This window comes from Coturnix japonica, chromosome 2 (genome assembly GCF_001577835.2).
Source record: "Coturnix japonica isolate 7356 chromosome 2, Coturnix japonica 2.1, whole genome shotgun sequence".
NCBI classification, from domain to species: Eukaryota; Metazoa; Chordata; class Aves; order Galliformes; family Phasianidae; genus Coturnix; species Coturnix japonica.
Genome location: NC_029517.1, coordinates 107,409,918 through 107,433,271, shown reverse-complemented (window position 1 = coordinate 107,433,271; position 23,354 = coordinate 107,409,918). Strand labels below are relative to the sequence as shown.

At 35.7% G+C, this 23,354-nt stretch overlaps 1 protein-coding gene across 3 annotated transcripts in view; it reads right to left on the bottom strand.

Moving 5' to 3' along the window:
- The window catches only part of CRISPLD1 (cysteine rich secretory protein LCCL domain containing 1), a 44,783-nt gene that overhangs the window by 8,557 nt on the left and 12,872 nt on the right, over positions 1-23,354 (bottom strand). For all 3 annotated transcript variants that reach the window (XM_032442767.1, XM_032442766.1, XM_015855807.2), the window contains 10 exons: positions 8,672-8,790; positions 8,394-8,526; positions 6,902-7,017; positions 5,916-6,016; positions 4,697-4,876; positions 4,546-4,606; positions 4,355-4,421; positions 3,643-3,773; positions 1,656-1,699; positions 1,483-1,555 (listed from right to left, as the gene is read on the bottom strand). In XM_032442767.1, coding sequence (XP_032298658.1) covers positions 1,483-1,555; positions 1,656-1,699; positions 3,643-3,773; positions 4,355-4,421; positions 4,546-4,606; positions 4,697-4,876; positions 5,916-6,016; positions 6,902-7,017; positions 8,394-8,526; positions 8,672-8,790 — 1,025 coding nt within the window. The remainder of the gene's footprint in view (positions 1-1,482; positions 1,556-1,655; positions 1,700-3,642; positions 3,774-4,354; positions 4,422-4,545; positions 4,607-4,696; positions 4,877-5,915; positions 6,017-6,901; positions 7,018-8,393; positions 8,527-8,671; positions 8,791-23,354) is intronic.

Here is a 23,354-nt window from a genome sequence, read left to right as displayed (position 1 = left end):
TGGGCATGCTATTATCAATATTATCAGGCAGCTACCAAAGTAAGCTGAAGCAACTATGAGAGAGATTTTTGACTAAAGGAAGTAAGATGCCAAAGAAACCCTTGAAAACTTCCTGATTTATGGGTAGGCCATGAGGGAAAAACAATGTTGTGCAATCATTGCCATTGACAGTCACATTTTCAGAATTATGTTACGTCCATATGCAGAATCCTGAGTGTATCACTCCTGCTGAGAAGCTCCTAAAGTTGTTACTTCAGAATTAATTAGATGTTTATTTTCCTTTTTTTTTTTTTTTTTTTTCTAAAGATAGATGCTATTTTTATTAATTAAGGTCATTTCAGCTTTTGATTATAAAAAATATAATAAAGGCAGAAGTATGAGATTTTATCTGTCCATTCCTGCATTCCACTCCTTTGCTTACTTCTCCACATTATCCAGCCAAAGAGCCAGAAGTCATAGCCAAACACCAAACAAGTCCACGAACCCAAATGCTACACGAAGGGATGTTTTCCTAGCAGTTCTGGCTTTGTACTTGCTTCCTGTACTGGCGGTAAGACTGCTATGAAAGTACTCCTGTGGATATCTCCAGCTTAGCTTGCGGTAAATCATGCTACAGTGTATTTACCTTTGACTCATCTATGGTTTTAAGAACTGTTACCGATTTCCTTCCTCAAAATATTGAGGCACCAGCTTCTGCTGATGAGCAAAAACATAGACTTCAAAGAAGAAAAGCATATATTTGACTGAAAAGTGCTAACTGACCTACAGACCACATGTTACCTTAAGAAGTTACATGTCAATCTTTTTGTAAATATATTTGTTCACTGAATCCTACAAGACTCCAACACTGATTCATTCTATGATAAGTATCTGCATCAGTTCCTTTTAATTTATTATTAAATTAATTATTATTTAATTATTAGTGCCTCCGGTGGCGCAGTGGTTAAGGACGCCACTTTGCAACAGTGGAGGCCCGGGTTCAAATCCCCCCTGTGGCGCAAGTGGTAGAAGTGCCGCTCTGCTACACATGAGGCTCGAATCCCGGGGGGTTGGACTCAATGATCTCTAAGGTCCCTTCCAACTCGCACAAGACTGTGATACTGTGATACTGTGATAATTTATATCTTACAAGCAAATGCATTGAAATAAAGTATGTTTTGCTCAAGATGCGTTTAATAATCAACAATGAAAAAGAAAAATAGATTTTCCTTTCCAGTCTCTAGTTTAACAAAAGATTTACTAAGATTTGGCAAAGAGATGAAAGTAAGATCTCAACAGGCAAAAGAAAGTGAAATTTTCCTTATGAAAACAGATGACAGATCATCTTCACCTACCCAGACATTTATTAACATCAGAAATATATTTCTGCCTTCACATTTACAGCTACTGCTGTCACCTTTGTTAATGTCAACTACAGTTAAACAGTATCTGAAAGAAAATATGCAGCATTTTGTATTAAAAAAAAGATTCAAAGAACTTTACCTTGGACAGTGTGAGGCTGGTTTTTGAAACGGGCACAATTGTTCCACTGTTGTTTCACAGGTGACAGCTTGAACTGGAAAAAGTAAAATAGAATACAGTAAGTTTGTGCTATTTAGAAAATCGATGTTTAAAAATAAATGAGTTCATTAAAAAAAAAAAAAAAAAAAGCTAACCTGTTACTTTGGAGACTGTGAAGGAATTAGCAGATTGGTATTTTCTGAAGAAGACATAACAGAAAGAGTCAGTAAATAACATATCTTAATGTTTACAGTCTTCTATATCTTTTTAGTTAGGAGAACATTCGTCAGTCTAAAAATAAACTTAAGACATTGTTCTTAGTCAATTTCTACACATTAAACCCACCCTACCCAAATGTGAATCTGTTTGTTAGAGAGGCACATTTAGTTTCTATTCTCAGTAAATCTAATTGGAAACCAGGAATGCATGCTAATATCTTTCAGTAATTTAGTTTGCTAAGAGACTGTGTGCAAGCAGCAAATTAGGCAAACTCTTTGCCCCTCAAAATATAGTAAACAACAACTAGAGCTGAGAATTTCTCAGAAACATTCATCTAACAGAAGGGATCATTCACTTCCCCCCAAAGATTCATTCCTACAAAAAGCTCCAAGCCTGAGAAACGTTTCTCCAGACAGCCTTTTTGAAAAAAATCAATAAATTTTACTTGTGGATCTTGAATCTATATTCAATTATCACCAGTGAAACTCAGTTTAATACAAAAAAAGTTGGGTTTTTTTTTCACTACTACCAGGTGTATCAATTTCCCAACGTTACATAAACTCAGGTATATACATTCTGCTGCTACATTATGATTGCTGAACAATTCTGCTTCACATCTCTTTTATTTAGCCCAGTTACTATGATTCTAATATTTTCCAAGTGTAATAAAAAGCTGATAATCTTTTTAGTGCCTATAAAATTATTTATTAAAATATAAAATAATTAGGGAATGATTCCATAGTCTCCTTAGAAGCAAGTTCCTCCTGTGTGACCTATACCACTGCAATTGCTATTTGGAAAATGTTTGCTTGGGTTGGTTCATGTCATTGCATGGCTCACCAATTCCATGTTTGTTCCTTTACTGCCTTTCAATTTGTTTTCACTAAGTTACCACATACTTTGGTTGGCCTAGTATTGCCAAACACTGATATAGGAACAATTGACTGTATTCTATTGTTGATTAACTAGAAGACATATGGTTTAAAACGTTAGCCTATGCTCTGATAATAGAACAGCTGGAAGATTGCTGCATATTATGCTGAGATTTCTTTTTCTAAGTCTTGGAATATACACTATGAGTGAAATTGCCTTCACTTTATAATATATTAATCATATTTATGTGTAGCTTATGCAAGAATCCACCTAGAGACATCGGTGAGACAGCTGCATACTGATATTCCAACATACAAATATACTACTAAGTAAGCGCTGTTCTACCAGTAGAAAATTATGCACGATATACTCCAGTTTTATATACTACTTTTCTCATTTTACTTTTAGCATGTCAGGGAGTATCTGGATTTATTGTCACACATCAGTCTCAGGACAAGCACCTGAACAGTGTAGTTCATGTCCAAATGAAGTTTCCACGGCACACAGTACTATCCCATCACTGGCCAATGCAGATATTGAGCAAAGTAATTGTGCAAAATGTCACTGAACTGTAATGAAACTATCAGAAAGACAAGAAGAGATGTATCTTTGCTTGGTACATATTGTTTCTATGCACAGTACAAGAGGATCACTTCTAAACACAAGCTTGGACAATTTTTTGCCTTATTAGCTATTATACATTTCTGTGTAAATGGACCAACACTGGACAAATTGACAGCTTTGTCCAAAACATTTAAGGTAATCTATGTTAGTGTCAGTATGTACTATTTTTCTACAGTAATTCTATGCAGTTACAAATAAGTTAATTATTCTATCACTTTTCTATACACCATTAAGCACTGGCTAAAGTTTCAAAATGGATACAATACCTGTATATCCACATAAACTTTTACAGTAGTTTCATTTTTTTTTTAATGATAAAAATATGCAAAATACTACTATTGTTACATAGTTTGTATGGAATAACAGCGAAATACAACAAAACCAAATTAAAACTATTCCACACATTTTAATTTTAAGGAATCTTACCCAATTGATTGAATGCCATTTCTGTAAGATTTGATAAAGTAATTTTTTCTTCCTTGCCTAGTGACATCAACCCAACCACCTTCATTGTCTAGGATCCCATAATGTATGGCAGCTTTGCAAATACTGGATTGCTGAAAAACAGAGTGTGAAGAAGAATTCTATGTCAGAGAAAAACACTGCTTTCCACTGCAATTTAATTCAGCTTTTAATTACGTCATTAAAAACCTGGTAGACAGTCTATCAGTTCTGAAGCGGTCTGTGTAGGTACTATTTCAAATCAAGAAAAAAATCACTTTGCCTTATTCAGAGATAAAATATATTTGTTCACTGTTGTTCTTTTTTTCCTATACTATTACGCAGCAGGATATTGAGTTTACATAAGTAGATCTGTTTTATTGAAGCAAGTTGTGCCCACAGACTGTTCTATTTGTCCTGAATTTGCATCTTCACAAATTTGCACCCCAACATTTGGGCATGCAAATTTTCATTCTGTTTGTGTGCAAGAGGAAGTACACATAGATAGTAAATGCACAATAGCAGATGGAAACATAGTTTGGTACTATTTAAAATATATGATGTAGGCTTTTATTTAGGCTGAAAACTGTTTTCTTCAAAATCCATTCTTAATACAATTTTAACTAGCATTCCAGAAAAAAAAGATATATTTCATTAAACATTCTATTTGTAAAAAATCTTATTTTAAAATGTTTACCATTTCATAATGTACACTTCCAATAACTTTGGCTTTGCTATCTAAACAGCCAGCAGGACATTCATACCTAAGAAAATAAAATATAACCTGGTCTTAGAACCTGAGATTACATAAAGGGAAAGTATTTCAGTTCACATACATTTAGAATAATAGCCTTTTAGAATAATAACAGTCTGTAAAATTGACCATACCTATTGCAAGTTGTTCCTTTGCACTGATCTCTTAACCTTACTTCACATGAAACAATCTGAGCTAAAACAAGAAAAGAGCAATTTCACATAAATAATTTGATACCATACAATTCAAATTTGTTGACCACTTGAAAACAGTTAAATTCCTTACACATTTGCTGTGTGCTTATTACTTCATTTTTCTCACTATCCTCAGTGCCTGTGGAGCTTGAAGGTGAATGAGTTCTTGGCCGGCTTTGTGCTGTTGCATCTTGGGCTTTGGATTGTTGCCGTTCAATCTCATTGGTTTCCTCTTCTGGCTCATGAGGAGAATAAGGCCTTTCTGTATCTTCTATTTCAAAAAGCAAGTGAGAAAAGATTTCTCAGACAAAATGCAATTGGAACATAAAACCCTTGACATGTTTTCATAACATGATTTTATTTTCATAAAATAGTTATTGAGTAGAGGCAAAAAGCAAGGAAAACTTTCCACTGTTTCAAAAGCTCAAGCTTCATAATACATCTCAATTATCCTTGGCATGCTAACAAAAGGCAGAATTTTTCTAGTAAAAGCAGAACAAATGAGGTATGAAAATGACCCTAATGTTTTTTTGAACTATCTTCTTAATGCCTTCAGAAAACAAATAGGTCAAAGGAAATAATTCAAATAGATGGTGAAAAAAATTTCCAAATCAAAAAATAGTTTGCAATTAAATAATCTGATTTTATAAAAATTTGCATCTGAAAATATGACATATAATGTAAATAATTTTGAAATTCTCGTTACTAAATCTAAAGTTTTCACTTAAACAAGAACCATAAGGAAGGTGTTTGGACTCTGAGGCTTTTATGGTCCATATGAATACATAGTAGTTTTCAAAAGTGGCTAAGCTACATACATATAGAGCAAAAAAAAAAAAAAAAGAAAAACTTGTTTCATGATATACTATAATTAAATGCAGTATATACAAGATTATGACAATTTTAAAAAAGAATAATCACACTAGCTGAAAATTTATTTATTAATTCATTCTTGCTTTGTTCATTGTTTGCTAATGTTTCCCTTTAAACAAATCACTGCATAGACCACTACAATTTACAAAAGTGCCTATAAATAACATACAGAAAAAGTCTAAATTTCTGTGTACTAAAAGCAGTCAAGCAGCACTTAAATCAGCAGTACACTCTGCACTTTCTTGTGATGTTCAGCCTCACATATCTATCATACATAGTACATGATCTCATTCAGTACAGTAAGGCATACCCATACCATGTCTTTGACTAAATGCATAGTATATTCTATTCCACTAATTTAAAGCATAATAAGAAAATAAAGCAAAAGGTTACATTTCTCTGCCCAGTTACAGTTATGCTGTCAAAATTCTACATACCTCTATAACAAAGATTTTCTCTGCAACCTCCTCCAAAACTAGGGGGACATGCAGAACAAGGACGGCCAGGCTTATAAGGAGCATGACCCCACCAGTTACCCCTTCAAACAAAATAAAACAAAAAAATTAGTAAAATGTGTCATAATAAATTAAAATATTAACAACAAGCATCATTCCATATGTTGACAAATATGTAATGAAATCCAACATTAACATAGTACATTGCTTCAATAAATTGAACATGCTATAAGTCATTTAGAAGTCCCCCAAAATATCAGAAGCAGTGCCATTAGCTGTTCTAATGTGTGTGTGTGTGTGTGTGTGTGTTCTATATCAGCACAGCAATGTAAATCTAAATCCTTCAACTACAGGGGGAAATCCTTCAACAGGGGGAAGTTCTTCACTGGGAGAGTGGTTAGGCCCTGGAACAGGCTGCCCAGGGAGGTTGTGGATGCCCCATCCTTGGAGGTGTTCAAGACCAGGTTGGACGGGGCCCTGGGCAACCTGATCTAGTAAATGTGTATGTTTGGTGGCCCTGCCAGGCAGGGGGGTTGGAACTACATGATCCTTGAGGTCCCTTCCAACCCGGGTCATTCTGTGATTCTGTGATTCTGTAACTACATGAGAACAGACTCCGCTCCCCTAAATGGAATAACCTATGGGATGTAATCTTAAACATCAACTTCACATTACACATTCTTCAAGGTCAGAATGGGGAGATCTATTTATTTCACATTAAAAAAAAAATAATAATAAAATAAATAAATAAATAAAAAGTCACTCTACATTGAAGGCCAGAAAACTACAGTTCTACAAAATCACAACAGTATTTGTACAGCCAAGGCTGCCTTGGGAACAATGCTCTACTTTGTAACAGTACAAAAAAAACCCAGAAAAAACAGACTGATTTCCTTTTGGATTATTTCCTGGATTACTACAAAGTATTTCCCCCCATTCAAGATATTTTTGGGTGTCAGACAACTTACTTAGGAGAATAATTGCATACAAGATAGACTGCTTTTGGCCAAATCTGTCCCCAGATGTTCATGTTATGACACAAATTAATTGCACAACCTATTCTGCTACTTGTAGCCCAAACAACCTATGAAAAAAAAATAAAAAAGAGAAAGACGTGGAAATCAAAGCTCATGAAAACACAACTTCAAAATATAAAACTCAAATCACAAGAGATGCTGAAGCAACCCAGCTAAAATTGATAAAAGGCTTCTCATGGCCTTTTTCATTAGAAAGAAAAGATTTACATTGAAAGAACATATATGGTGTTTATTTTAAATAAATGTTCTAAGCATGTATTGAATCTGCTGCAAATGCTTACAGCACATTGTCTGAAGAACTGATTCGTGAAACTAAAATGACTTATTGTAACTCAGTATTTTCTACTCATGTTCCTGTGCCTTGTAGTTCTCAGAACAAACTAGGAATGCAGAAGGATCCGGACTGATTGAATATTGAATATTGCAATATATGGTGTCTGTGCTCCTTTATAAATCTACTGAAACACTTTTTATTGCAGAACTCAAAGTAACCTGAGAGACAAAGTTGGGTATATTCAAAGCAGAGAAAAACAACAGGTGCTAACCTTGTATTAGTTTAAAGGAAGCCAACTATATAGTTCCTTCAGGACTTTGGGAGTTGAAAAGGATAAGTACTATGAAGAAACTAGCAACACAAGGAAGTATATATATGTATTATAGATCCTGCATGTGACAGAGAAGTGTAATTATAGTTACTTTTAAAGAAATTGTAAACAAAAATATGGGAATAATTCTCTTTAAATAATAGATACAATCATAAATTTTGATAGAAAATAATGAGAAAATAAACTTCTTAAAATTGAGTATTTGCAGTTTTTAAATAACTTCTAAAAAATGTATGTGGATTTTAATGTAATCTAAAGATCACGCATTTCCCATTTGGTGAAAACATGACTGGCTCCCCTCAGAAAAAAAAAAAATAAATAAATAAAATGGAGTTGCATACTTAGACTAATAAATTAGTTCTTATGCAATTTCAAAATCTTGCTGAAGTTAAAGAAATGTGTTATAAACTGTACTTAACTGTTATTTGACCTGAGGAATTCATCTAAGAAAGCTTTTTTTCATTTAAGCATGCATATTCCAGAAAGGAGTACCAGCACGCCAGCTGGCACAGAAACAAGATTATGCAAAGTGCACTGAGCAGCCACACTCAGTACCGGGTATTGTGAGCTTTTTCCTTAACCCTGTTAAGGAGGTGATATTTATGAGGAAGAAATCTAAAGATCTGCATGACAGCCCTACTCAACATCACCAGTGCCCAATGCATATAGGTACAGAGTCTAGTAAAAAGCTCCTTTCCTGCTTCAGTACCACCATAAACATAGTAAGACTAATATGTTCTACTTGTCATGCAGTGACCTAACTGGATGTTAGGACTGCTCATTTCCTTACATAGCTGACAAAACACAAACTGACATACCTGTGTATAATGTGTACAAACAGGACCAGAGCATTTGAAAGGACAATATGGGTTGCATTCATGAGGATGCGGATATGTGAAATCTCTCACTTCATCATACCATGCTTGGACATGAAATGTTGGAGGTCTGTACCTATGAAAGCCAGCAGTAGTCTATTAGATAACTAAGTAGCTGTAAGTTCTGTCATTGATAGATTCTATCATATACTTAAAGTAATAAGCAACAACATTTAGATTTCAAAAAATGATAATGAAGTATTTAACAATGTCTTAGATACCTTCCCCAGTGTGCTCCCAAGTTCTGTCCAATAGACGGAAGGAGGCTTGCAGGCCCATGCTCCCACAGACACGTTTCAGCCCACGATTCTGCAGATCTCTCCAATTCTGTATCCCATGTCTGAAATTCAAGATAAAAGAAATTGACACCTTCTCAGAAATACCTGACGGGTACCTCATACACTTTAAAACAGAAAGGCAAACCAAAAGAAAGCTGGGAAGATTGTTCATTTTTAAAGCTTCTGTTACTAAGGAAAAAAAAAGAAAAAAAAAGAAAAAAAAAAGTGACAGTACAATTGTGTGTCTATTATATAAGAAATAGAAACGTTTTCACAAAGAGGAAAAAAGTTTTAATCCCTTCCCAGATTTTGCTTTTAGAAAGCCTGTGCAGGCACTCTGCAGTGAATAAAAGACAAATATGAAACTGAAAGGCTTAGTTCAACTTTCCAAGCTAAATTAAGTGCATTTTCTGTCTTGTGAGATTTCTTTTTAGTAACAGGCATTTTTCTTAGCCAAAAGAGTATTATCTAACATGCTTTCAACATAAGGCTTTATTTCCTCTAAACCAGTAGTTTATATGAAATGAAAGTGATTTTCTCTCTCTCTTCAATAATCAGCTTTCATTGAAATAATACACAGTGCAAACAGAAAACATGGAAACCAGAGCAACATTGTCAGTCATTTTATGGCTAGCTTGGTAAAAATAGGAGGCATTCATCTTAGTAAGAAGCATGCTTAGGACAAGTTAAATAAAAAGTATCACAACTGTTTATCCTTTTCTATTCTTTAAAAGATACAGAAGAACAGGTTTGTAGCTGAAAGGCAAATGTAAGTTTCTCTCTTTCAAAAGCATACTAAAACTTACCCATTTAAAAAAAAAATTAAATCACACTGTATGTTTAAAATATTCATCTAGGGTTTAGTCAAAGTGGTCCTTGTTAAGCAATGTACCCATGCTGCTGGTTGGCCTTTAAAATTTATTGATAATTACAGAAGTTTCTAGGTATCTGACTCAATGATAATAATAGCTAGGTTAGGAAACTGAAATATATCCAGGAAGGAAGAAAATTGCTTATAAAAACACAATTATTTCATCATATGTTCAGACTTTATTTCTTTCCATCAGACTGTGTTATCTAAGTAACAATAATTCAGTATTTCCAAACCCAAGCTCCAATGTAGGTCATGTCTACTGAATTTTGGCAGAGACTGAAGGTAAAGAACTCTTAATACAGCCAAATAATACAGAAATATGTCCATGTGCTATAATTTATTGTTTTTAATTAATTTTGATATGTAATTTTCACCTAAGTAGTTTACTCATTAACAAAAGATATGCTTTTGATTATGCAAGAAGATGATTATGGAAAGACTACCATAAGTCAATTGAATCCAAGTTTATTGATTCTTTGTTCTCCTCAAAAGCCTCCAGTGCTACTGCATTTCCACTTTGTCTGTTATTAGTAAAAAATGTAGAAGATACATTTTGTTTCTTACAATGCAGCATATATTTTGACGGAATTCTCAAACATAACAATGCATAATAATTACATAATAACGCTCTTACCCTACATACAGATACAAAACTCACCAGCTCTAGGATACAGTAGGAATTTTCTATTTGTCTGACTGAGTCGGTATTAAAATATCGTAAACCATAGTTCTAATAAAAAAATCAGTCTCATCCATTCAGTCTTCATTCACACTCTTGGAAATTCATGTCTCCAAAGCCAGGTAAATTTTCTCACAACTATTATGAACCTAAGAATACCAAAACGTATTCTATTGTAAAGCATCCTCCAACAAGTTCATAAGGAGCTGACAGTGAGATTATAGCTTACACTTAAAGGGAAAGCAGGGGAAGGACAAATCATAGTGGGGGTCTGCTACATACTGCCCAAGACCAAGTGGATGAAGCCCTCTATAAAGAGATGGAAGCAGCTTTGTGTTCATAAAACATGGTTCTTAAGGGGGGCTTCAATCATCCCAGTATCTGTTGGAAGGACAACACAGCGGAGCAACAGCAATCAAATTGGTTCCTAGAACATAAGATTATTTTATTATTTTTTAATGAGAAAATCATCAGAAATCTGGTAGCAAATAGTTGGCATGACGTCAGGATTGATTTCTCAGTTGTAAGGCATACTCAAACACTTGGTATGATGATCAATTATCAAGTAACTTCACCTTCAAAATACTGTGAGATGCTGAAATGAATCATGTATCAAAAAGCAACAAACAATTCCACAAGTCTTATTTTCTCTCTGATGTGTGTAGTACACAATGAAGTTACTTCAGAACAGTCAGCTGTTCAGGAAATTCTCTGTGTGTGCCAGAGAAGAAAGGACCCATTCATTTGTTTCTCAACCTTTAACACTTAAATGCCTTATTTCTAAGGACAGACATAAAAAACACCTGGCATGGATACAATGCATATACAGCTAGCATGGTTTATTGTCAGGAAGTGCTGCCTATTATCTTTCCAGAAAATATTAATTAGATCTGTGACTGGTTTTTTTGGGTTTTTTTTTGTTTTTTTGTTTGTTTTTTTTTTTTTGTTTTATTTAACTACAGTACAATTTAACATAGCTTCTTCTTCATCAAGACTACATTTGAGTTCAAATATACAATAATTACTATTTTATAGTTTATAATTACTGTTAATGGAGACAGATATTTCAAAGCTAGCTCAAGTATCTCAGTGCCAAATTACAGTTCATCATATGGAGGTACACCAAGTAGAATCTGAATACATACAAGGGCTAATCTGAAAGTAATGCTTCCTACTTAATTATGTTGGCGCATGAAGTCAGAGGTAGACAATGGTGGTATGGCAGTAGAGTCTGAATCTTCCCAATAATATTCCATTACATTTTGTTGTCATGTGGCAGACAGCAGCAGAGGAGTAGGCAGACAAAATGGTGTCTGACATGGAATTACACATGAAGCAAAGGAACAATATCATCATCCTCCATACAGAAAAAATAAAATAAAAATAAAAATGGCACCCATTGATATTCATTACACTTGCTGAATATTTATGGAAACCAAATAGTGGATGTAAGCACAATGAGGTTATAAGTGGTGCACTCCAACAGTGGTGACATCAACAAAGGGTCATGTAAGCTTATGTAAATCTTTTTGTGCATGGTATGTAGGCTCTTATTAATCACTGTTGAAAATGCCTAGCTAAAGGTGGTGACTGCACTGAAAAATAGTGCTTTGTAGCAGAGAACTTGCTCTAACAAATGGTTTTATTGTGGTCTTTATTTCCATAGAGACTACAATAGATAAAAACAGGAGGCATTACTTTCAGAGTGACCTATATAGATCTTATTTTCTTACCTCTTTCTTGTATTATACATAGGTATTGAATCCTTCTTAATTCTAGCTTTTATGGAAAACTATTGGTATTGAACAAATTAACTTATCACAGTGCTGCAGATCTAAACTTTATCAACTCTACTAAGTCATATATGTTGTCCATGGCTTTTACAAGACTTGTACCAGTTTTCCCAGTTCATGGACCTAACCTCAACTAGAGAGATACTGATCTCTTACATTCCATGCTGTGCCTGATAGCAGATGGCTAGAAGACTCCATACCCACTTATTCCTGAAAACTGCAAGTACAACCAACTTCAGACAGGTAGGTTCTCATGAAGATAAAGGATAATGTTCTTCCCTCATTCTGCCTTCCATCATGGACAGGAACTTGCTTCCTACTGGTCTGGTTCCACGCGATGGACAGATTCATGAGTCCAGCTCTACAAAAATCTCTAGAGATTTGTGTTTCATTGAATGAACAGAAATATTTGGCATAGGTTTTAGCAGTAACTGATCATAATTTTAGAGATGCTCACTGTGCTTCAGTTGCTGACATAAAAACTGCGAAATTCAGAAATACAAAAAGAAAAACAACAAAACAGGCATAGGTAATACCGAATTTGCTGCTACTCAAGATCAGCATCCTGCAAGGCTGACTCCCTCAATCGTTTTTTTTCGTACTTAGTCAAGATACTACCTCTTAGCTTTCCACATTGCCAAATTTACTTTTCCGATAACCCCTTGGGACATACAGTCATAACCAAGTTCACAAGCAATCTGCCTCCTTATGACAAGCAAACATTTCTTCTAATAAAATATGCACATTCAAAACAGGAGATCTCAAATGCTGGAAATAAGTTTCTTGGCCCTTCAAGAGAACATACATTTCTCTGTAGAATGTTACCAGCATAAGGACTTCCTTTTTACTCTTGTATCCTCATATGTAACAGAACGTCCATAAACTTTTCATGCATCACTGCTATGAAGCATGTTCCTCCATATACAAATCCCTTAGCTGAAGGTTTAATGATGCTCCAGACTTCATTATTCTGAATAGTTTACCATTGACAAAATGGCATTGTTAGATGATTCTGCCATCCAAACAAATATGCTTAGAGTAAAACTGCTATCCCCATACTTGCATGTGAGCAAGTTGTATTGGCACAGGTATTGGCTGAACTACCAGACTCTGCAAGCAGTAAGAGGAGAAAACATTCAGCTTGACATACTTCAACCTTATAGTCTCAAATGGGTTGTTTATTTTACCGTCTTCTTCTTTCAGATTTGGAAAATAATTTGCATAGCATCCAAGTACCATGATTATTTACAACATTTCTTCATTACCCACACTTATGTACTAAAACATTGCCATACATGAAGGAAACAATGCCAATTTTTTGAGGCTTCAACACTATTGTATATTCCATTACAAAAGGCAGATCAAATTAGGATTTCTCAATGGTAGGATTTTCATTAATATCTGGAATGTGATTTTGAAATGAAACTCCTGATCATCCCCACTTAGTGTACATCACTGAGCATGCTTGGGGTACAAACCAGATTCGTTCCAGACAAAATGCCAGGAGTTGTGTTCTAAGAGCACATCCACCAATTTTTTTGCTCTAAAAACAATATTTGCTGACACAAGCATTACCCATCTCAATATTTTGCTAAAATTGTGTGCTAATAACAATTATAAGGCTTTGTAAACCTTATGCTGGAGTAACTGAGGCTAGCACCAGGCTGGTTGATTAAACTAAATAGTGAGAGCAGTTACTAATTCCAGTTTCCAATTTTTCCCCTCAAGAAAGTTTTATAGGCTTTGCAGGAGGGACGTCACATACAATGAAAATCCTTTTTTACATATCCCTAGATTACAATAAATCACATAAAAATAAACCAAAACTAGCACCAGATTAACTTCACAAACTGAACTACAAATTGTGGTATTTAACCTCTGTGAATATGGGGTTCAAGTTGTATGTATATTGAAGCCAATGCTCTGCGTATTGAAAAGCTGTTTCGAAGAGAATACTGTAGCTTACAGTACAACTCAGCAGCAGCCAAACCAATCACATGGGGTAGGATTAACCTTCCTGGAAATTAAACAGGCTCAAAGTAGATACAGGCATCTGAGCTAATCATCTAAATTACCTTTGTAGTTACATAGACAAATTAGCATCAACAGAAGGAGATAATTTTAGCTACCTATTTTCAACTGAGAGGAACTGTGTGCTGGAAATTCTCATTTCTCTCCACTAATTATAAAAGAGATTGGCTCACATGAAGACATCTACACCAGACAACAAAATCTTGGTGAGATGAATCTCACTATTTATATTATATGAGTGTTAAATCAAGAGGAAATTCTCTACCAAAGGCAGACCAGAATAAGTAAGTCCACCAATTACAGCAACAGGTGTTGCATCAGAACTGAGAAGCCCAATAGTTCAAAAACACTGTGATAACATTTTAATTGGAGAGATTTTCATATGTGAGGGAATAAAGAAAAAAAACTGTATGGAAAGCAACTGTATGGAAAGAAAAAAAAAATTGAGCTAAAATTTAGGCTCAGTAAAGATGGAAAAGTAAGTACAGTGGGCACCACTGAAAGTAAACATTTACCATGGCATAGTATAAATACTTCATTGCTGTATATTTTCTAAATATAGGGACCAAGTAGTAAAGTAAATACCACAGTACAGTATGGGTATTTATTTACTGTATTCTTTAAGACTAATGATACTAAGAAGGAAAAAAAAAAAAAAAAAAAAAAAAAACATGAGCAAATAAGCCAGAAATACATTTCAGAACCAGAAATCAGCTACATGGTATCAGCATAGCATGGCAGATACAGCTGAAAACAACTTCAAGAAATGGGTCTCGACTACATTTTAGTCTCTTTTACTGAGACTAATCAAAGTGTTGTCCACTTTTTAACAATTAAAACTAATAATGGTTAAGTTCTGAATAATATTTATTGTCTTTTTATGACTGTAGGAGTGAAGAGTATTTTCTTGGTTGGCAACCGAAACCTCCTGCCCTACAATGGTTGCTGATGGTTGTTGGGTTTTTTGGTTTGTTTGTTTTTATTGTTGTTGTAGTGGTTTTATTTGTTGTTGTTTTATAACAGAAAAAACAACAACAACCAAGAAATGACTCATTCCTGTAATAACCTTTATTTATTTCCCAGATTAAAGAAACTCAGCTGTTTCTCTCATCCAGTCCTCCTCATAAATCACACGTTCTGTGTTTATAATCAATCCCATTAATCTATTTCATTCACTATGAAATGGCTAGACAGTTCCTAAAGTACGGCCAAAGCAGGACAATGCATTTCAAACAAGGTCTCACCAGTTTCACACAAAAAAGTCACTTCCTTTCACATACTGTTGAGTCATTATTTTCTAACTCAGTGTAACTTATGGACTGGGTAGTGTTACTCCTACTTATTATTTACTCCCTGTGTTCCACCTACTTGATACCTACTTACACTACATCTTACAGTTAAATTTACTTTATTTCATCACATTAATTGCCGGAAATTTCCTCCACTTGCCAAGTTCTGATAATTTTTAAACAATCCTAAAACAGTCCCAATCTATGTTACTGTATTCTCCAATTTCTAAGTGCATTCCTTGCTCATCTAAGTAATAACCTAATGCTTAACTGAAAAGGGACTTGCTCTGACAGCATCAACATTTTTGACCCTCTGCCTGTTTACCATCCAGCTTCTATCACCTTTAACATGTGTTGGGTGGAGAATGTTAAAACCTTTCAAGAGTCAAAAATGAAACACCTACTACTTCTACCAGTACACTACAATAGTTAACTACTAGGTCAAAAAAGTAAAAAAGATTGAATTGATACAATCTCTTCTTGAGAGATAGTGGCAGTTTTCCTTGCCTTCACTTTCACTTATGGCGAGGTAAGGCATTTTCACCCATACCTAGCCTTGTGAGGGAGGTCCATAAAAACTAATGATAATTAGCACCTCTGAAAACTCACTTACTAGCATGCAACTGAGACAGTTACCTTCAATCATTTGAGTCCAAAAATATCAAATTCTGTGCTAGCCTGAGGTCATTTGCATAGCGTATAGCAGAGTGAACACAAAACCCCAAGAGTACTGAAGCACCAGACAACTGTCTCTGAAAATACAAAAATAACCATTCTAACAAGTACTAATATACTCCTTATACACAGAGAAAGCACAGGTAAAATCATTACACTTTCTAGTAGCAGGAAAATTAGGCATCCATTTTCTGCTGGAGGAAGAGAGCTTGTCTAAAGGTAAGAAACCTTACATGCTACCACGTGGTAGACTAGAGTTTATAGAGCATTAAGCTGGGCAGAGATCCCTGAATAGACCTTGAGGTTTCAGCTACTCTTTTGGAAGAGAGTGAAAAGCAGGAAAACTGTGGCTTTTGCCTGGAAACAGGAAAGCAAGATGAGGCCAAAAATATTGTTCCCAAACACTGAATAAATTGCACCAATATTTAGAAGTATCTCTCTATTACAGTTTCATGTGTTTGAGCTTATGTGTTCAAAAAGTAAAAACCAGGAATAGGAATGAGTAGACATGACTAATCACATTTAATTCTGTGTGTACTCTAAGAGTGTTAAAAACACCCTTGCTGGAATAGTCAGGTTTCCAAGGTGTTCTGAAACAGTACATTTATTTTGCTACTTTTTAAAAGTAGTGCATAAAGACTTTTTATTAGAAGATGACTAAAAAATCATCTATTTGCTTCTATATTCTGACATGAATGGAAGAGAAACAACAGTGATCACAGATGCGCAAACTGATCTTGATTTCTGCATTTTGTGTATTGCTGAAGTATGAATTGCACATTCATTACAAATAGTATTCATAAATATGCATAGCTAATTATAAACTGACCACAGCACAACTCCTTACCTCAAATCCTAGTAGTACTCATTACTACCATAAACCAGCTGTAACTGATTGCTTTCATGCAGCAGTTTAACAGATGCTACAGAATTTCCTGGACTTTGAACAGGAATTAGCCACAGTATCTCACATACGTGTCACAATGAATGTTCACTTTTAAAAGGTGACCACCGCAATTTGATATTTGTACAGCAGAAGTGAATTGAACTTACTGTAAGAGATCCCAGTGATCATATGTGACATGGCCCTACTGACAGAAATGTTTAAATAAAATTTTAATGAAGGGAATTGGAAAATATGTCTTAAAGAGTACTTGACCAGTCAGGCAGCCAACAAGGCACTGAGAATGTATACACTGCAATATGTAGGAGGTATGATTCTTTCTTGAAACTTCCTTGAAACACTGACAAAATTCTGGTTTAATACAATCTTCCTTCATAATAAAGTAAAATTTGTCCAGACACAAGATAGTCTTCTTAATGAATTATGCTTTTTTGACTATTATAATCACTCTACTTCACGCCAAATCTAAGGTTGAAGGGTATTTTTATAGAAAACAGGCTGAAGACATATCTAGCTTTTCAATGCTTTCAAATTAAAAAAAATATTAGAGGGTGTCATAAAGATGAAAGACTACATGGAGTTCCTTCCACAAATATCACTGATTCTTACTGTGTTTAGTCTATTCTACGTTTAAGCTCTGATTCCATTACTGCTGATCAATACGTTTTTTGTTTTTCTTTTTTCTGTTTGGGAGGATAGTGAAGGAGTTCTCTGACAGCAAAATAAAGGATGAACAATATCTGTTCTATGTTGCTAATTATTTTCATTATGGGAAAGCTCACAGTAAGCCATTCTGCTTCTTTCCACTTTCAGTTTCTTTACTTGGAGTTGCTTAGTTGTTGTTGGCATTCTATCAATAAAAGTCATAACATGGACTTATCCACTCGCTTTCTTGGCCACTTCACATTGCACAATCCTTTGCTAAAACAGCCAGAGAGAATATGAGGGTAAGTCGTCACTGAGCTCTTTGATGCAGTGTCAGTAAGCAATGAGAAGAGGCAAAATAGCTGAAGCAATTCCACCAGCTTTTGAAGTGGAGCAGGAAAGTGGAAAACCAGAGAGAAAGCAGACAGGTTCACTCTGAAAAAGGCTGCTCTCTTTTTGGCAACTATACTGCTCTCTGTCCATCGAAGGGATTTCACAAACCAAGGTTTTCCGCTCGAAGGGAACAGGAATGGTATTTAACTAAGCTACCCAGACTTTCTGCAAAATGGACAAGACAATCTAAATAGAGACATGTAAGAGTTTTATCAGTAGAGTCTAGGAATTTCAACAGAAGACTGTCATTCGGTGCATATACTGCAAGGTCTCTAAGTTTCCTAGTGCTGTTTCAGTTCTCCCCACAATGAAGCACTGAGATTGACTCCTGAGCAGCTTTCAGTTCTGTAGGTGATAGGCTGAAAATCCCAGCTGAAAACTGACAGATGTGTGCAGAAACCTGCTAGATCCAGGCATACACACATCATTATATGAAGTACTATAAAAATGCTGAAATTACTTCAATCTCTATTAGAATAGGGATTGAAATCAGCCATTGTGATGACATGAAGAACATTCTACTATCCATGCAAGAGCTCTGTGGGTTCATCTGATCCAAAGTCTAATCATCTGTATTTAAAAATGGTAGGAATTGGCTTGAGGAAAATGAAGAAAAATCCAAATTACTTATAGTCCTCTTTTTCTCCTTCTGAAGTCTTCACGAAGTTAGTGAAATCAATTTGCAAGTTCTCAAGACCCCCAGAATGGGGACTGGTGGAAGCAGATACTCATCCAGAAGGCAGTTTTGAAACGAAAGATACTGCATCAGCACTTGCAACACAACTCTATCATAGTGTTCAGAAAGATAAGACCTATTGAGGAAACGCAACAAACTAAGTATATTTCTGGTTTTCCCCTGTGCAAAATATGGATGCAGTATCACTGTCAGATGCACATACATGATTGACCCCAGGAATTATGAAGCCATACCAAACTAATATGCTAATCTGAACTTTTGAAAAAAGTACTCCTACAAGTTTTACTTCCTTCACAAGGCTTGCAGGGAATAAATAAATAAATAACAATAAAAATATGAGAAGCAAAGCAGGGGCTTTGTGATGAACCCTAACAAGTAATGGCAGAATGTGAACAAGAGAAGACTAAAAATAACTAAATAAGAAAAGACTTCCTTGTGTAGAAAACACTCACATTCCTAACTACTTTAATTGCAAACTGCAGTGTGTGGCAAGGTGTCAAAAAACATCAGGTTGAAACACTTCACTGTCTATCAAATAAAAAACTGAAAACTCTACTCATGGTAGGTCCCAGTTGCAGGGTGTAGTTGTCCAGAGTCTAAAGGAACTAACAGCATCCCTTTTCCATCTTAAAATGACTATTTCTAAAGTGCTGATCTCAGCTTTCTTGGATATGTTCAACTGTATTAAGCTACAAAGCTGACACTAATAAAAATAGTATTTTTAGATAATTTCAATTTATTGTGAGACACACTCAATACAAAAAAGATACTTAAATAGGATTAGATGATAGCGAAGACATAGGATTATGATAACCAAAATATGTTTTTTCTAGTTTAAATAACATTTTTCAATTTAGTAATAATTTATTAACAACACAAAAAAAGCCTGTTCAACTAATTGAAGGTAGAATAAGACTCTTCATGACGATCCAGTTTCAAAGGACAAACCAGTATACTGATTTCCTGACTGGCTAACAGTCTCTTGTAAAATACTGGTGACAGGAGAGTGCAGAAGTCTGTCTAAAGTCAATTTACCGAATAAGGAAAGAAAAAAATGTGTTGCCTTATATATTCCAAGGCTACTGCATACACTGGCAAGTGTATGAGAAATCATGGCATTTTCCATTTTTGTCTTAAACAGCAAGTCTGTGCCAAGGGATGTTGGGCAGTAACAGACAGCAAAGCACAGACCAGTCTCAGAGCAGAAAAGCCTCATTAGGACACTACTCTGGTCAGACACCCGACTGCCATCAGAAGTTTGCTTCAGATCCATGTAGTACTACAGACATCTTTTCCACAGTTACCCCAAGTGACTGATGAGAAGGCCATACTGGGTCAATGGCTCAGGATAGGAAATACTGAAAGCATCATCTAATTTCAGCTCGGGTGCCTTGGAACATTAGCAGGAAAACGTCATCTCTCACTATTCCCTTAGCAGTGCTGCTATTCCTTCCACACATCATGAAGAAAAGAGGTCTTTACTCCTTTCTGCATTAGGAAGCACTTGCTTACTGTACACAAAAGTATGAACATCCATACAGTATGGACTCACTATATGTCTTCATATCAAGCTGTTCATCATTACCTCAAAAAAGACTTTTTCCTACTATCAAGCTTCAATGTTGACAATTCAAAAGGTCTCAGTGCTGAAGGAAGAGCTCTAGGAAAGAATGATCTAACATGCAGTCATAAGATCATCTGTGGCCACTGCAGGGGAGGTAACTGAATGTGTCGGCCTGCTGCTCCATACAGAGGAGCTCAGGCCGTTCCGCATGCCAGAAACTTTCTATACAGAGAAAGAGACAGAAGGTGCACCTACACCAGAATTAAGCAGGAAAAAGAAAAAAAAGAAGGGAAAAAAAAGAAGAAAAAAAAAGGAAATTGCTAATTTTAACAATAGAAAAGCTATAATGAAATAGATGAGCTAAAGAAATAAAGACCCAGCTTAAAGGAAAAACATAACCATAGTTAACAGCTCGTGTAGCATACAATTATGTAGAGATCTCTGCAACTTTTTCATCACAAAGATACCTATGGAGTCCAGCATTTAGCTTCATAGGAAAGAGTTCCTTCTGGAACTACTCGGAGAAAAATAAAACAAAAATGACAACTTAAAAAGTCCCTAAGCTGCTGTTTGCTCAAAGCTGGGAGTTTTCATTGCAGTAGTTTCTGTTTCCATGCTCTACTCTTATCCTCTTACCCTAGGAATCCCCCTACTACTCACCAGCAGAGCCAGTTACTTGGGAAGATGAACTTTTCTTCTGGTTAGTCCAGCCAGACAGTCATGAGAATGTTCCGTTTATTACGCATAGCCACTAAACTTTGCTGCAGTTAGTAACTTTAGGTCACTGAACTGTGATTATCTCATGCCCTTTTTCTTTTACAAAGCAAAAGGGTAAAGTTTACAGCTGTACAGAAAACCAGTAATTCAGCCCTTCTTCTTTCTTAATGAAATCTAGATCTTACATGCTGAAGTCCATCCCCAAATACAAGTGAAGTCAAGGGCATGCCGAAGCGCTACAGAAGTCTGTACTAGAATAGCACCATACACATACTACTTTGTACCACTACATGTGTTTGTCACCAGGGCTAAATCAAAACTGCAATGTGCTGCATGTCATGGTTTATTCTTTTCGGTCTTCATGCTGTATCAGCTACCTGCTGAATACAGAGAGATGTTTCTGATTAGTTAAACCAATCCCATCATCAACTCAGATATGTAATAGTGGAAGAAGCAGTACAGAGGCATTTTCAGTTAGAGCTGCATGTTAGTTGAAAAAAAAGAATTGTATAATGAGAGAAGACAGCCTCCACACTCTTTTTTTCCAACTCCAAGCACACTTGAAGATTTTAAGCTCTATAACAGACTTATAGAGAAACAGGCATACGACTGACACTCTTGAACCTACATCACCTCCTCTCAGACTCTGTACACTGTCGAAACTTCATTTTCACCAGTAGAGCCAGCTCTGTTTTCAAAGAAGGACTGTACTAGTACAAAGGGCTGCTCATACTGACATGGCTGTGCCCATACCAGGAAGGTTTTTGCCAGAAGTTCTACACTAATAAAGCACTCCAAAAGTAGACAAAAATATTTCAGCTGTACTTCTCTAGCTCCCTAAATATCTGGAAAACAATTAGAAAGACCTTTGAACTTGCCTTTGTAAGGCCTCACATATCTTAATCATATTGCAAAGAAATTTTTTAAATTATTTTTCTAAGATCCTCAACAACATCCATCCTTTATTTAAATAAAAATAAAATATATATAATAATAATAATAATAATAATAATAATAAAAAAAGTAGAATTAGAGAATCACAAGGTTGGAAAGGACCTACAAGATCATTTAGTCCAACCATCCTCCCATTACCACTGCTACCACAAGCCACTAAAATCATATCTCATAGCTCCTCATCCAGATGCCTCTTTTAACACTGCCAGGGATGGTGACTCCACCACCTCCCTGGGCAGCCAATCCAGTGCTTGACCACTCTGAGAGAAAAAGTTTTTCTTATATCTAATCTAAAGCTCCTCTGGTAGTGTACTTGTGGCCATTTCCTTGGGTCTTGTTGTTGCCTGCCCACACCCCTCCACTTCACAGCCTCCCTTCAGGAAATTGTAGAGTGCAATCAGGTCTCCCCCGAGCCTCCTCTTCTCCAGACTGAACAATCCCAGCTCCCTCAGCCACTCCTTATAAGTCTTGTGCTCCAGAACCCAGTTTTGTTGCCCTTCTCTGGACACATTCCAGGGCCTGAAAGTAGCCAAATACAGTTATAATTACATCTGTACTTGGCTCTTTCAACTTTCTGTGATTCACAGAACTTACCCAGAGATCACAAAACCTTGTGAAACCAGATCTAAGAGTGCTTATCTCTTTGTCCGGAAAGGCCGCATTGGTACATACCTTAGTTTGTGTCTAGAATAGTAAAGTGTCTATTAAGTTGTAACAACATCTATCTGCCTACATTCAATTGAGGACAACAGAACAGCACTAGTAATTGCACAGCTACAACATCCATCAGAAGTTATGACAGAATGGACTTTGCCTCTGCAGTTTACCTCTTGTATATATGCTCTGTAATAATGCTTTTTCCAAGATTTTGTTGGTTTTTTTTTCTTGTCCACTTAAATGACAAAACAAGCTTCCTTGTTGAACTACCATGTTTACTGCTACTTCACAGCTCAATCTGGGGTTACACATTTCATTTGCAGTTCTGTACTCAATTTTTTGAGCTATTAAGCAACAGAACAACCTGTATGACATCTTATGTAGAAAAGAAGACAATCACTCAGTCACAAACTGTACCACGAAATGTGTCTTACAGCATTCACAAATTCAGTCACTACCTTTTTCTTCTCAAGCAGTAGATCCGTTCTTTCCTATACCATCCTCTTGGCTCACCGCTTTTGTTTCTGGTTGCTTCCTCCAGCTACAACCTCCCTCCCAAACAATCCCAGGCCCAGACTTTCCAAGTAGCCTCTTAGCAGTCCCTAAACATCCTCCTCTAAACTCTGATTTCCCACTTTTTCTCCACCCTGAGACCCAGCTCTTCTCCTAAATACTCTTTCCCTCTGTGCTACCAACTCCTCAATATCTCCCCAGCCAGACTCTCAGCCTACTTCCAGGCCCTTCTCATAGCTTC